Raw genomic sequence first — 15,933 nt, forward strand, 5'->3', positions numbered from 1 at the left:
ATTTTGATTCAGTCCTAAACACACTGTCCTGCTGATCCAAATCCCCACCATGAGACTATATATTTTTGAGGATGTACGGAGGACTGGTTTTGACAATGCGGACATGTGACTTGGTTGTCATCAACATGATACCATATGAGAGACTTGGCAAAAGTGGGTACAACACCTGCCACTTTACAATCCCAGTCCAGACGATACAGTGGATGAATGTGTTGTCCCTTTCAGAGGCCCTGGAACACACAGGTGCACACAGCCAAACCTGCTGATGGAGTTCCACAGAAGAACCAGGCCAAATGTGTGGTCCTGGATGTGAGAGCAGGTCTCCAGGGGCACAACATCAACAGGATCGTTTCTTCACTTCATATGCCCTTAGCCAAGATCTGCTATGGAAAAACACAAAAAACCATGGTGGGGATATTTAGATGGAACAAACCCAAACTTCCTCCAGCACTGCAGACCACAAAGGACAAGGCTCCATTTTCATCTAAGTTTGCCTTCACGGAGACACACACTTACGTCTTACTGTTTTATTTTATTTTATTTTATTGATTGATGATTGGAGGTTATAGGACACCATGGTTTTCAACATCAGATGAAGGAATCTAGGCTGGAATCAAAAGAAAAAGAAAGAAATTGAAGAGGAGACTTTTCCTGGAGGAGATGGGGAAAAGATGGCGATGCCTCTCGTTCTACAGCACCAACACTTTCCTCAAACACCAGTATCCCAAAATATCCCATTCAAAATATCCCAAATACCAGTATTCACAGATAACACCATTTAAATGATGATTATTTTTAACTCAAACACAACATATAGCCCTTTAATTCTGACCTGCCACCATATATATAGACATATTTAAATAATATACATAATTAAAGTTAGACACTAGTGAAAATAACAATTGTAAATATCTGCATCTGAAGTTGTGATTTGTCAAAACCAAAGCACAGACAATTCTGGCCTTGTGTCATAACTGTTCATCCCCTCAGCAAATGATGCTCTCTCTGTGAAAGGTTTCATTGTCCGGCCCTGGCTCCTGCCTCACTGCTGGAATGGAGAGAGGGCCAGGGGCCTTGTCTTAACTCACACGATTAAAGAGAGCAAGTCGTGTTTACATGCAGGGTTTCGCACACCAGTAGTTGTTTGGGCAATTGTTAAATTTTTAAAATTCAACCATAGTGGTAAAGAATGCATAAACATACTTGTATTATAGATTAAAATGGCCATCGAGCTGGGGGCGCGGTCAATGTGCCTCTGAGAACCAGACCAGTCCTCCCACTGAAGCTCCTGTCCCATGTGGGTCAAACAGCTGGATCTGAAAGTAAAGAATAATACGAATTCACTGAAATCATTGTTTCATAAATGAGTTAAATTCAAGCTTTCATGTGTAGCAGGGACAAACCAGTAAACTATACCTCAATATACTAGAGCTTTATGTCTTTACAGACCTGCTCCATGTGGAATGGACTGGGAAAGATGGTAAAAGTGACTTTGTGAGAAAACAGGAGGGGTGAATAAGGTCACAGTGTACAATGCTCAGGGTAAGAGCTGGCAGCATGAGCTCAGTTGGGGGTAGAGTAGTTTGGGGGAAGTTCTCCATCCTCCTCCTCCTCCTCCTCCTCCTCACTCTGTCAACCACAAAGCTCCAAGACTAAAAGTGCTGTTTGCAATTGTACTCAGAGTTCAGAATAAATGAACCACAGCAACAACAAGTAAAAGACAGAAAAGCAAACGGATGCATGTGGGAACACTGTGCTCTCTGGAGTCCAAAATAAATTTTAGTGTCTTTTCTTTTTCTTTCTGTGGAGTCAGCTCTGTGTGTTTTATTCAAAGTGAATCACTCATTCTATGGTAAGGTTTTGGTCATGTACCGTTGTTACCATCCCCGCGGTACTAGTTGCACATTTATAAGTTTTGGTTTTTCTTTGTTTTATTTGAATGATTTATAGAGTCCTGTGGAAAATAAAGATTAGGGGAAATTCTGAAAGATTGAAATTATAATCAACATAATCATCTCTCGACTGTGAAGATTTATCTGGTGACCTGTTGTAAGGGCCTGGACCCTCGGGTTAGAAACTGTCACAGTTGATACTCTCTTCAACACTGCATTCCACAGACATTAGAAAGTCAGAAAGTCAGGCCTCACACAGAAATGTCTCACGTCCACGGACCCGCGTGGACAAGCTGAGTCAGACATCCCTACATCAGTGATGCTGGTCACGTGATGACTAAGGACACTGAGCTCATGTCTTTGTTACTTCAGGTGATGAAGAGGCTGTGACAGCTTTCAGTTTAGGTGAAAATCAGTTTGAATGGGAATAGTTGCCCTGTCAGATCCTGTGAAGGCTAAAGTACCTAACACAGAAGGAGCGATTAAGAAGCTGATGTATGTTGTAACGTATTACAACATATGTGCTTAACAAATGACTGATAATAAGTTATTAATATTTAAATGGTTTATTTAACAAATTACATTTTCTTGTGCATGAGAAAATTCATTACAGATTTTTTTTTTTTTTGTATTGCTCTCTGAAGACTGCACATGCTGTAAACCAGTGGACCTGCATGAAAGATGCCATCAGAAACTTTCTAGTGCCTTCAACCAGTAATGTGGGCTTCTAAAGTATTTATAATAATAATAATTCAAAACAAACAAACAAATAAATAAATATACCTGTTAACTTACATACTGCTGGTTCAGTTTGCTTGTGTTTATGTGTGTGTGTTGTTGTCATTGTTTGTTTTTTTTATTTAAGGATTTTTATTTAAGGATGTTACATTAAAGGCCTTGATGCCAAAATTCATGACGCTCTTCATAAAGGTCTTGACTATAGACGCTTGCTACGGGTTTAGGTGACTCGTGTCCCAGGCCTTTTCACTTGAAGCAGATGGAGACCAGGTGCCACAGGTCAGTCAGGTTTGGTGTAAAGGGATCTCACGTGGATCAGTCCTGGATTAGGCAATTCTGATTAAAGATCGGTCCTTAGTGAGAAACGGGTATCAGTGTTTACTAACTTTAGCACCGTATTGGGAAGCAGTCTGAGCAGGCAGTGAATATCCAATTATTCCCTGACGTTAATTAATCAGAATTAATCCCAGCACCAGATTACGGTGCCTTTATCAACTGTAATCACCTGAAGAGTTCAGCCAGTGGTGCAGTAGTATGACAAAAGACATCTTATCCCATGGGCCACTTTGTCTGGAACATCTCATGGTCTTAATCAGTGCAGATGTGGTTGAAAGCTCCAGGAAAAGCTCAAGAATGAACTCCAGTGGTTCCCAGACAGACTGGAAAGGAATCAGTTCAGCTGCTCTCTGGTCAGATTTGAGTCATTTCTCTTGACGTCACACTTAACTTATAATTTAAGTTTGTTTTTTTGTTTTTTAAAGTCTCTTTAGGCTTCGTGAGCCTTGTTAACTATCGTGAAACGAGGACAGGCAGAGGCTGTCAGAATGTCCCTTCACCTGTTTTCTGAGAGCCATTTTGAAAAAAAAAAAATCACTACACAACTCTGAAAGTAAATACTGACAAAAATGGTTTGGGATTCAGTGTGGCTTCATCAGGGGGTCAGTTAAAGGTGGAACAGCAAAGGGGGCGTTCATGTTAGCTGACTTGGATCTTACATTTCATCTGCTGCCTACATGTTATAAAGGCAGAGTGAATGGTTCAGTGAATGTATGGGTGTGAACTGAACGCCTTCGATGCCAGAGAGTTCTTTCTGAAGGGACCGCAAAGATTTGATGTATCTGATATCTTATCATGAAGTGGAGCACACTAAGAGGGGTCTCATGTTATTTAGGAGGCATCATCTAACAGGACGACTCTTCACCTCCAGGTCACAGGCAGTGGATTTTATTGGGCTGTGTTCAGTTTGTGTTGGGGTTTCTATCCGTTTTACCTGTACCAGCTTATCGAGCAGGAGTATCCCAGCTCACACTCAGTGAAAGGCATGGTACACCTGGACAAGTTACCAGTCTGACACGGGGCGGACGCATATGGACAAACAACAGTTCACACTCTCATTCGCATCAATGGACAATTCAGAGTTTCAGATCAATCAGACCTGCCTGTGTTTGGGACTCCACACAGAAAGGTCCCAGCTGGAGGACTGAAGACCTACAACCATCTGGCTGTGGCAGTGCTCACCACTGTTCCACCGTGTGAATTACACAATACCTCATAAACTGGGTGTGAGCAGTTGCTTGTTCATGTCTTGAGATTATTGCTCTTGAAAAACAAAAGTTCAATAACACACTTCTGTCCTTGCTCTCAAAACTACGTACCCTCTGTGCTCTGGACCTCCAGACTGATGACTCACTCACACTGTTTAAAGAGAAGTTCCAGATTCATTGACCTTGGGTGTTATGGTTGCAGTTTCGTCCGTCATTGCTGGCAGTAATAATAATAACGATGTACTCACCAAGTTAAAAGCTTGGGAACATGGTGACCAAGAAGGTTTAAACAAACCCCCTCATTAGCAGAACATGTGTGGAAGAGAAAACAGAAATGAACAGTAAAACTAACCCTTCTAAACATCCATCACCGTTTGCAGACCCACTACCTGCCTCACCTTTGACGTACTGTACTCGCCGCGGTCGTGTACCCATACTGGTAATTTTCCTTTAAAATAGCATTTTAAAGGCAGGTTTCCTTACGTCCCAGGTTCAAATCCAGCTGGAAATGACCTTCTAATGGATGGATAATGTACACGAGTCACTTATTAACCATTTAAAGTCTTCACAGACACTACACATTTTTCCAAGCTGTACCACAATCTCACACAACACATTGCACTTCCTTGATTCATGGACACTACAGGATGCTCACATTGAGATGCCACCTCTTGTTTTTTTATGGCTGAACCATTTGATCACAGGGAAAATACTGGATGTTTTGTGCATCGTTTTAATACACTTTTTTTTTTTTCTCCATGTTAAAGGAATATGTGCATGACATATATGGTCATTTTTGGAAAAAAATCCTTGGGGGTCGTAACTAAATTGCAAATGGAGTGTAAACATTAACCCACGATTAACTTACTGAAAGGTCCATAGAGTTGAAGAGGTTAAGGAGACACTTGATGAGCAGTACAAAGACGGATCAGTCCCACTTGTCTGAAAACTGCCTGCTGTGTTGGATTAGACTGTGATCACATAAAACACCTCTGAACAAGTAAGCTTTATTAGTAAAGGCCTCAGTTTGCTTCAAACAAAGCGTTGGTCAGATCCCTAACACCTTCTGACCCCCCCCCCCCCCTCTACTTTCTGACGGCTGAATCAGCTGCTTCCAACTCCAACTTTCTGACACTGTTCAAACTAGCTTGCTTAAAGCAGACTGAGTCCTTAACAGGCACGCACTCACCTGCTCTGTTACCACGTGTACAATACTACTACGAGCTCAGGTTAACATTAACCACTTTCCATCAGTGGCAATTTAGCCCTTGAAATTGCTTCATCTAGGTGGAGCTCTTAGATAAACTGGTCAATAATCTGTCTCTCTACAGAGGCCATCGCGTACACAGACCCTCTTCATATTCTTTAACAGCGAGCAGAGCAGTCACTAACATTCTCTGGTCCATTTGTACAAAGTTATCCCCTCTGTTAGTTCAGGTTAGCTAGCTAACGCTGATTCCATAACTTGCAGTCTTTTTTTTTTTTCTTTTTTCTTTGCGTCAGACATTTTAGTTTGACAACCATAGTGTTGAAATTCCTCTCGTCCCCCCCATCCGGGCATCCTTTGAGCCACTGCTGATGGTCCCCCCACACACACTGCTGAGTCTGAGACAGAGAGGACAAGCCTTCTGTCTGATCGCAGCCTCCTCCATCTTAGAAGGGCCACTGACGTCGAACCGTACAACTGCTGGTTCTGGAAAATTACAGCAACTATGATTCCACAGAGCGTCCTCTGACCTGACTCCAGTCTGACAACGTACGAGGTCTGTTCTTCACCAGTCCCTCCATCCTACGTGACGTACTCCTCGTCATCGCTAGGTTCTGATTTGATGTGGTCTGGGTGAAGCAGAGGAAAGTGTGGCGCTGTAGTCCTGGTACAGACATACCACTCTTTAATGTTAGACAACTGAGGTAAGGCTGGGTTGACCGATCGCTGGCTCCTCCGCGGGGTCCTGCCGCTCTGCTGCTTCTGGGCCAGCTGACTCTTCAGGCCCGACAGAGACAGATCCAGAGGCATTGCCATTGGAGACGAGCTCCGCAGCAGCAGCTTATGGTCCACTTCATTGGCTGAGCTGATGCCCAATTCGTGACTCGACAGAAGAGAAAAATTAGCATTATTGTTGGCAAGTGATGGAGAGAGGCGGTTCATTTTAAGGTCGAGGGGCTCCAGGAGAGCCTGATGAGGTTGCTGGAGTTGATGAGGGATGGAGTCGTACGGGTCCTGGGGGTCAGAGGTAGGTGACGACTTGATGTGAACCTTCATGTGTTTGCGCAGGGAGCTGGGGTGGGTGTAGGACTTGGTGCAACCCAGGGCCTTGCAGTCGTAGGGCTTGGAGGCCGTGTGGACCTGTGAGTGCTTCTTCCGGTCGCTGCTGTTGGCGAAGCGCCGCTCGCAAAACTCACACTGGAATGGCTTCTCACCTGCAACACAAACAACACACACACACACACACAAACACAAACACACACACACACACACACCATAATCACAGTGTAGAAGGAGCCCCTTTCCCATAATTGAATCTCTGTAAAGCAGTTTTCCTGGTTTTAAATGGGCTCTACATATAAAATGACTCGACTTGACTGGAAGGGAACACTCAGCCTCTACATCTACATGCACACACCTATGTTCTTGTGGCTTTGTGTAGCCACAAGAAACCCTAATTTATAGTATGTGTGGCTGTGCTCAGGTAAAAGACTCTTGGAAGGAGGTAATTAATAGAAAAAAATCTACTCAACATGAAATTTTGTTTGAAAGTTGTTATTTTGCTCAGACCATTCAAATAATCATTTAAATGCTACTTGTTGCCTTAAATGGGAAGAAAAGAGAAAAAGTCTGGTGTCTGGGTAAACAACCCAATATCTCACTGTTTGGGAATGAAAAACACTGAGAGTGTTTGTGAAGATACTGGGAAGCTTCTCACATGTGAAGAACCGGGTAATGCTCAGACACGTACAGCGCATTTAGAAAGAGCCCTTCACTTTTTTTCACCTTTCGTTACATTGCACTCCAATTTTAGACTTTTTCTGCAAAATTTATTAAAAAATATCACATTGACAGAAGTATTCAAACACTTTACTCTGTGCTTTGTTGAAGCACCTTTGGCAGTGATCACAGCCTTAAGTCTTCTTGGGTATGACATGACAAGCTTTGCACATCTGGATTTGGAGATTTTCTGCCATTCTCATCTGCAGATCCTCTCAAGCTCTGTCAGGTTGGATGGGGATGACTGGTGGACGGACATTTTTCAGGTCTCTCCAGAGATGTTTGATTGGGTTCAAGTCAGGGCTCTGGCTGACATTCACAGAGTTGTCTCTAAGACTCTCCTGTGTCGTCTTGGCTGTGAGCTCAGGATCATTGTCCTGGAAGGTGAATATTTTTTTTATTCAGCCCAGTCTGAGGTCCTGAGTGTTCTGGACCATGTTTTAACTAGAGCTTATCCCTGTACTTTGCATTCAGCTTTCCCTCAACCCTGACCAGTGTCCCTGTCCCTGCTGCTGAAAAACACCTGCACACCATCATGCTTTGCCATTAGGATGGCACTGGGCCTGATTATGGGGTACAGAGTGCAGCCTGAAGAACTGAATATAAACAATTTTAGAACGAGGCTGCAACATAACGAAATGTGAAACAAGTGAAGGGCTCTGAGACTCTGAGTGCACTGAATGTGTGAAGGCTGGAAAACTGACAACACCAACACTGTCAACCTGAGCACAGCTCTGGTCCACACATTTAAAAATCCTCACTGTGTTATGATTTGGAACTATCCTCCCTGCTGCCAGCAGGTAGATTAACACTGTATCGTAATTAATAAATTAACAGTAATGATCAGGATGCTTATATGTCTGTGTAGCATCTTTGCTGTAGAATATTTACACAGGAAAAGACATAAAATAATTGTAATGATTGATGAGTGAGACAGATTCATCGCTTTGAAATTTGGTGGTGCTGTTCTGAGCACATAACAAAACCAGGGGCTGTATCTTTAAATAAAGGTACACTGTACAAGATATATAAATATAAATGATATCAAAAGTCACAAGAAAAAAAAACAAGACTGGCTGTTTATAATAATAACAATATTATGTATATTATAATAATTATTATAACAAGTGGCAAACTTTCAAGTTAAATTTGTAGGTTTATGTCTGAGGTCTCTGGTATATTTCATTTCCCCTTTTTAAAAAAAATATATTCAAATCTTGTTTGACCATTTGTGTTTAAAGGCATGACATAAATGTCATCCCCCAAAAAAACCTACACACTATAATAAACGCTGCATTATTTCATGACCTTCATAGATATTCAATAAAGCTGAAATACACTTACTCAAACACTCTGTCTATTGGCAGTTTATTAGATCCACCTAGCTAAAGTTAATGCAGCCTAATCCAGCAGCTCTGCAGCAAATCCCCCTTTCACAAAGGTTCTAATGTTCAGTTTTTGTTCAGACTCGTTCAGTGAGGTGCTGATTCGACTTTATGCTCCTGATCAAAACCATGGTCTGAGGCTCCTGTTCAAACGCAGAGCAATACACTGAAAATGCTTCATATTTTAGCCTACTCCGGTTACATGAGAGAACATGGTACCACTTTCCAGTTTAGGCTGCCTTTACAGAGGGTTTATATGTTGTAACTAACAGCTTTATTTGAAGCTAATAGCCCAGTTAGGATTGATTTACAGGTTTGTTGTAAGGCAATAACAAAGAACAACTTTTGCGTTGCCAGGTTGGAGTGACAGAAAAATCCCTATGGCTGATATTTCTCCTCCTCCATCATTACACCTGCACTGTCTTTGTCAGCTAGTGTTTTAGTTCATTAGGCTTCTTACTTTCTAACAAACCAACAAGACAAAGGAGCAAGTCATCTGCAGTTAGGTTTGTTAGTTAATTGGGTTATTAAAAGAATTATTCATTTGTAAATGTTGATCTATGTTAAATATCATCCTCGCTCTCTCCGCTCACACTGTCTAATAAAACCATGAACTGTCCGTTAAAAATAATACAAATAAATAAATAATAAAACAAAACACCAGCCACAAGGATTGTTAGCCAACCTGGCAACCCAAGAGTTGTTCTTATCAATGACTTATAATGGATTTATAAAGCATTAGAAAAAGACTTATTAACCGTTAATAAAGCCATTCTTTGCAGCCTATACACCCTTCATAGACAGTGAGTAGAAAGCAGCACTGGGTAGATTAAGAGTCTAATTGATATTAAAGGATTTTAATTAACTGGCAACTGAGTTTAATTAAAACTGCACATGCTCTGACTCTGGGTAATCAGAGGGAAGCACCAATACGTTTCCTGCGAACCGTATGTTTATGTAGACTGACAGCTAAAATCATATAAACACAGAAACGTGTACGTCTCAGCACACTGATTTCTGCTCCGTGCGTCTAATCAGTTTAATTCTGCACTCATCCTTTTCCCTCTCACGTAATCCAGCCGCTCTCTGCTGCTTCCTGTCACCTTACGTGACTCCTGAGCTGCAGTTTAGAGCCGCGGTTCCTCTAGGAAACAAGGGAGCAACGAAGGACGGGTGGGCATCGGTACGGAACCGAGCCTACGTAAACATGGAGGGGATTCCTAGCAGGCTGGGAACAATCTCTGTTAACCTCTTTATTCTCCGTCTCTGTCGTGAGGCTGCTGTCCTGACGGATGACACGGATTTAAAGACTATAACGACTGTGTCCCCCGCGCTGTGTGTGTGGGTGTGAGTGTGTGTGTGCTCATACAGCCATGAAACCGTACCAGTGTGCGTGCGCGTGTGAATCTTGAGGTTCTCGGAGCGTGCGAACATCTTGCCGCAGTTGGGAAATGCGCATGAAAAAGGCTTTTCCCCGGTGTGCACGCGGATGTGGTTGATGAGTTTGTATTTGGCTTTGAACGCCTTCCCGCCGCGCATACACTCGTCCCACATGCAGACATGACTGAGGGTCTCGAGCCCCGCCGCTACATGCTCGGTGGTGACGTGGTCCACCAGCTCGTGCATGGAGCTGAAAGTTTGGTCGCAGACGGATGTCGCCGTCCGCCCAAGCCTCTGTCTCGAAGAAGTTCGGTCAATCCATTTGCACACCAGTTCGGTTTTGACGGTGGGGCCTTTGGAGAAATCCAGCAGGCCGTCCATCCCACCGCCGGCACCGCTGTCGGCAGAAGCGGAGATGCTAGTGGCTCTCGGCTGGGGCGGCGAGACGATGCTCGAAGCTCCGGAGTTGTTGTTCCCCAGCGGAGAGACGAGGCCATTGTGCCTGGCCACTACAGCCGTCCGCTTCATGCTCAGCACGGCGGGCTGCCCCGCTCCTTTCGCCAACTACAATCCTCCCTTCCACGAAATACGAGTTAAATCCAAACTGGCAAAGCGTTCGCCGCTTTCCTGCTTCCTTCCTGCGCGTTTTGGTGAAAGGGAGAGCGCATGCGGCAGTGTCTTTACCCCCCGCTGCTCGGTGTTAGATCCCGAGAGTCAGAGCCTCCATGCTTTTATTTACTGTGTGAATGGAGGTGAACGGAGTCGAAGGAATACAGCATGCCGCGACCCAACACGGTCTAGTGGCGCCCTTGTCTCCTTTCCTTCTCCCCTCCTTTCTTCGTTCCCTCTTTTTTTTTTTTTTTAATTTCTCCAACCGACTCTAAGATATGTCTTTGGTAAAACACAGATGAGTAAACGGTGCAGTGACTGTACTGTGTCACAGGGTTCATGTAGATAACCTGAGTCTGTCAGACCGACGTTTCATAGAAATTAGTGTTGACATGACAACATGTGAAAATGAAATGTAATGTGCTGGTGTGATTGTGTTATAAGAATTAAAATGACTCATACGTAATGTTGTCTACGTTTGGTGAGAAAATTACAGATTTTCACCACGAAGCTTTATTTACATACATATAGTTTACATTGGTTCTGGCATATTCTCATCAGTCAGGATAACAGCTTACTCTCCAGGTTTATAGCATTTATTTATTTAAACCAGGAAATTATTATTATTATTATTATTATTATTATTATTATTATTATTATTATTACTCTACTTACCACCAACAATTCTCCCAAAGAGACATATTTAAATAGAAAATTCTGTGAAATGAAAAGATGGAACCAGGAAATGTTTGGTAATATAGCTGGAGAAAATGAGTAAAAACAATTAATTAATTGCAGTTAATTACAATTAACCACAGATAATGTCAAAATAGCTTCATTTTTTGTCAGTTGATTAATATATGAATCTATCAGTCACCAGTCTGCTGTGCAAAATCCTGTGAGTTTATATTTATGAGAATAATAGAAAAGACAGAAAGAAGAGTCCAGTTAGTACAAACAAATGAAAGGCTCGTTCCAAATCAAAGCAGGAGAAAGAATGGCTGTACTACAATGGCTGCCATGAGAAGGTCGGCATTATATACATTTCCACAATGTGAATTCAGGTCATGCATTATACACGCCCTGAGTTTCTCTTCTCAGTATTTCCTGCAGATGTTTCACCATGAACACTCAGCCCTCTGTGATTTTTACTCTGCAGCATCTGTTGTTGGGTTTTTTTCTTTGCTCTGAATGATTTCTTAATGCACTGTAACTGTATGTTGTTCATTTGATACTCTGTGAACTCTGATTTGGAATACCTGTGCTATACATGTCAGTCGGGGGTCTGCTGACTTTACTCTGAAGAAGACAATGTCCCTGAAACATTGATTTGTAGAACACTAAAAACACTGCACGACTGCATTAGAGTTACATGTGCAAAGTTTTCCACTTGCCTCTGAGCCAGCACCTCATGAGAACAGATGTTTTCTTTCTGCTGTTGATCGGTTTCATTTCATTTTGATTTTCTTTGATGCACTTCTGCCAGTTGTGATCTAAGATATGTTCATATCCATTTACTTCACTCATTATGATTTAAGGTTCTGTAAACAGTTTGCATGATTTACTATTCATTTCACTTGGCTGAATATGAGGGTCTGTCATTAGATTTGTGCAAAAGTAGATCCCAGTTGTTATTGTGGTAATGTACAACAGACTAATGAACAGCAGAGAACTGTGCTGTTAATGTTTTACCATTTTAAAACATTAATGTTTTACCATTTACGATTTTGTTCATCTTAGGGACTGACATGAGTTTCCTTTTGGGTACAGTTATCACTGTCAATCGCTTTTCAATAATTTTGCTGAACTTACTGTGTTTTTACAGCCCAGTATTTTTTAAAATACATTTTATTTTGAAAACCAAGCGGAAGGTGTAATTGAAAGTGCTTCCTGTCACAGGCACCACAAACGGACAGAGGGGATCTCTTCGGCCCGCGCAGACCCAGAGATGTCGGAGTCTCCGGACGCCCGCAGCCTTCTGTCTGCTTCCTCCCAGCTCAACCTGATGGAGGTGGACGCGGTGAGAGACACTGTTTATTCCAGAAGTGTTTGGGGGGCGAATGAGCACTGAGCCGCCGCAGCAGTCAGCTGTTTGCCCCGGCTTCGGTACACCACGAATTGTGGTTCTGCTTGGCGGCTGCTTGAGATTCTGGTCTCAAACGATACTTTCCCCTGTGGCCAAAGGAAAACGCGGTTAATAACGAACCCAATATTAGCTAACGACAGACCAAATGAGGCCCGTCTGCGCATGTGTGATTGTCGAAGCTGGTGTATCAATGCATTTCTGACTGGTATATCAAACCGTCCTGAAGTCTGGACGCTATCACGTGATTAAATGTTTACGGTGCAGCTCAGCGCTGTCAGAACCGTTGTTATTTAAACAGGACGTGTCGGTACTGAGCCTCAGACAGCGACCTAGTCCCCTGTTCCTCTTCCAGCCATTTTCTGACACTTGAAAGTAAAGGTAGGTTTAGTGGTGCAACTTGCCGTCCGTGGTGCGTTCAGGCTCCGCCACTTCCCGTTGTGCTCCACCTCCTACACACCCAGCAAAACAGAACTAAACTGGTCCAAACTGGCTTGTTATTTAGAGGATATCGTTTGTTATACATGGAACATGTTTCATGGAATGTGAGATGTACATGCCAGGTGTGTAAGAATACAGCAATGTGAGTTAACTAAAGGTGCTAAGTGACCAAGACAAGGCTCTGTGCTCCACCACGGTCCACCACCGCAGGTGTTTTCACTTGTGTCAGTGGACCTGCTCTCAGGTGTGTGTGGGCGTCTAAACATATTTAAATGCATCCAGGAGGCATTCAAATGCACGGACATCCGAGACAGATGTCTGTCTGCTCTGTCCTCGTCCCCTGTCCCCTGTGATAGACTCATGACCCGTCCAGGTTGTAGCCTGCCTCTCACCCAATGTCAGCAGGGATTGGCTCCAGCCCTCTGTCTGTGATGTAGCTAATGGATATGTATGGATGTGAGCACTGAGCTGATCCCTGATCAGTTCAGACCCTGTATAATTTGTGTGAATGAGAGCCTGGCTTGTAGTTAATAACATGACTTGTGTTGGTTATGGATAGTTGAACTGTTATTGTTATGCACTGTTAAAGGTCGGGAGTTGTTCTTCTTCTGGTACAGCTTCAGGTGTGTTACCCTCTCTTCCTGCACCGGAGGAGGACTGTCCCTGATTGACATGTAGCCTGGAAAACAAAGGAGGATTCCAGTCAGATCTGTGGTTTGGACAAAAGAGATGCTTATCAGTTTATTTACAACAGCTAGCTAAAAGGAATGCAGTCTGATCCAATGGTACATGCAATAAATTCCACCTTCTGTAAGGATATAATATTTCAGAGAGATGCTAATACAGTTGTGGGATCATTATGGAGGATGTAATCTGTGGTACTGTTGAACTGTAGAGAGCTGGTTCTGTTATTTGGCCCGCCCTCACTGATATGAAACCTCTGTGTCTGTACAGCATTGTATGACTGACTCTCAGATATGATGGCAAGATTTTAGATTGGATGCTGTTGGCTGCCATGGTCGTCCTACTCCTCTCTGTCATGCTGGGGCCAGAAAGTAGAGAAAAAAGAAGAAAAGAAAGGAAAGGAAAAAGGGTTCATCATAAATAAAGTTCAGACGGGCTGATTATTGAAAAGACCTTATTAAAGGCCATGGTCCCTTCGAGTCCTTCAACATGGTCTTTAGACTGTGACTGCTTGTTAGTGTAGGAAGTCTTTAAGCCATTGTTCTTGCCTAAACATCGGTAACGATCTGTAACTATCGGTAACGTGTGCTCTCAGATCTTGGTTTGTGTGATTTAGTGTTTCCTGCAGCTTTTTGAAAATTAGATTTCATTGTTGTGTGGTGAACTTTCCAGTGTTTCCTGGACAGTTAGTTAGTAAGTAATAGGTTACTTAACGGTTCATAAAGTGCTGAGACCATACCTCTCCTAGTGACCATTGTTCTGAACTTATCATCAAGACATATACTGGGTCCCAGTACAACACCATCATTAAAAAAAATGGTATAATGTCCCCTGTACATGTTACACTTGCATTGTTGTCTGTCCTCCTGCTGTCATTGTTGGGTTGTTCCATATTGGACATCACAGGAGGAATATTCCATTAGTATTCACACATTTGTGGACAATTTCAACAATTTCACAGGAACATTGTGCTGTTTTCACTTTGGCCTTTGGATAAAAACCAGGACTGTGCAGGGATACATGTTAATGTGTTAAGAAGATTCACAGATTCTTTTTTTTATCTAACCATTCCCAACCACCTGCAGCAGTTTAAAGCCCCCACAATAATGGACATCCTGCATTATACGCAGTATAATACAAACACGTATCAGCTCCTGTGACACCTTTTAGCACCTACATTCTGCTCCATAAGGATAAATGAGGAATTTCTTATTTCTCCGGTTGTATCGTGAGGAAAAAACTAGTTTTTAATAGACTGATCTGATACAGAGTTTCACAGTTTGTTCAACTGATTTTGTTTACTTTCCCCATAAGATGTGATGATTAAGAGATTAGATATCAGTGATCTTGGTAGTCGGTACAAGATGCATGTTTTTGTCTCTCTCTCTTTCTCTGCATGTTTAACCCTGTGCTGCTGCAGCACTTACATCAGTCTGACAAAGGCTCGGCAGCTTATTCAGCCTTAAGACTGGTGTGTTAAAAAAAGATTAATGTGAAGGGGTGCATGTCTGAAAGGTGCTTTAAACACAGAGGTTTAAATCTGTTTCTCTAAAGTCACCATAATGTGTTTTTTGGAAGTGTTAAGAAGAACTGAATATATGCTAGAGCTGTCGTGTTTTCAGAAACTGAAACATGTTATTCCCTGAGTGGCACCCCTGCCCCAAGCTTAGAGGTTAAGTATGGTGGAAGTTGGTAGTGAGCAATAGGTCAAACTGAAGAGCTCCCTCTGCTGGATCTTTAGGCAAACTACTTCAGACCATTAGTGCAGAGTATAGACTGCAAGGACTGAGTTGCTCATGGTAATTATAGTTTGAAAATGTGTTGAGTTTGAATGAAAATTTAGAATTTTTAATACATAAGTGACAGCCCTAAAACATACAGTATCATCAATCATATACTATCCCACTCCTTATCATTAGAGTCAGTAGCTGAGGTTATGATGGTACATGCTGATGGTATGAGGGGAGTAACTGAGGGGAACATGGTGCATAAAATCACCTCGCACACTGACGATATCCTGTTGTCGTCCTCCATGTTATTAGTCACGGCTGTGACAGTGTTTTATGTGAATCTAGCTCCATATCTGAGGATCATCAAAAGCCAGTCTGGGTTGATAGAACTAAAAGAAAGAAGAGGTGTAAACTCTTTGCTGTCTCTTGTAAAACGACCCTCTTGGTTTTTGTGGAGGGGT

General features: G+C 42.6%; 2 protein-coding genes across 4 annotated transcripts in view; one reads left to right on the forward strand and one right to left on the reverse strand.

The window, feature by feature from the left end:
* Window positions 1-2,546: 2,546 nt before the first annotated feature.
* Window positions 2,547-10,864, reverse strand: zic2b (zic family member 2 (odd-paired homolog, Drosophila) b). Its single transcript, XM_041050540.1, has 2 exons — window positions 9,931-10,864; window positions 2,547-6,595 (listed from the first exon to the last, which is right to left on the reverse strand). Exons 1-2 carry the CDS (start codon window positions 10,451-10,453, stop codon window positions 5,964-5,966), a joined length of 1,155 nt encoding a protein of 384 aa, XP_040906474.1. The 5' UTR covers window positions 10,454-10,864; the 3' UTR covers window positions 2,547-5,963.
* Window positions 10,865-12,436: 1,572 nt separating this feature from the next.
* Window positions 12,437-15,933, forward strand: part of vps8 (VPS8 subunit of CORVET complex) — a 60,248-nt gene continuing 56,751 nt past the window's right edge. For all 3 annotated transcript variants that reach the window (XM_041049622.1, XM_041049621.1, XM_041049623.1), the window contains exon 1: window positions 12,437-12,554. In XM_041049622.1, the coding sequence (XP_040905556.1) occupies window positions 12,483-12,554 (72 nt within the window). In that variant the 5' untranslated portion in view covers window positions 12,437-12,482. The remainder of the gene's footprint in view (window positions 12,555-15,933) is intronic.

This window comes from Toxotes jaculatrix, chromosome 11, assembly GCF_017976425.1.
Source record: "Toxotes jaculatrix isolate fToxJac2 chromosome 11, fToxJac2.pri, whole genome shotgun sequence".
In the NCBI taxonomy this organism is placed as follows: domain Eukaryota; kingdom Metazoa; phylum Chordata; class Actinopteri; family Toxotidae; genus Toxotes; species Toxotes jaculatrix.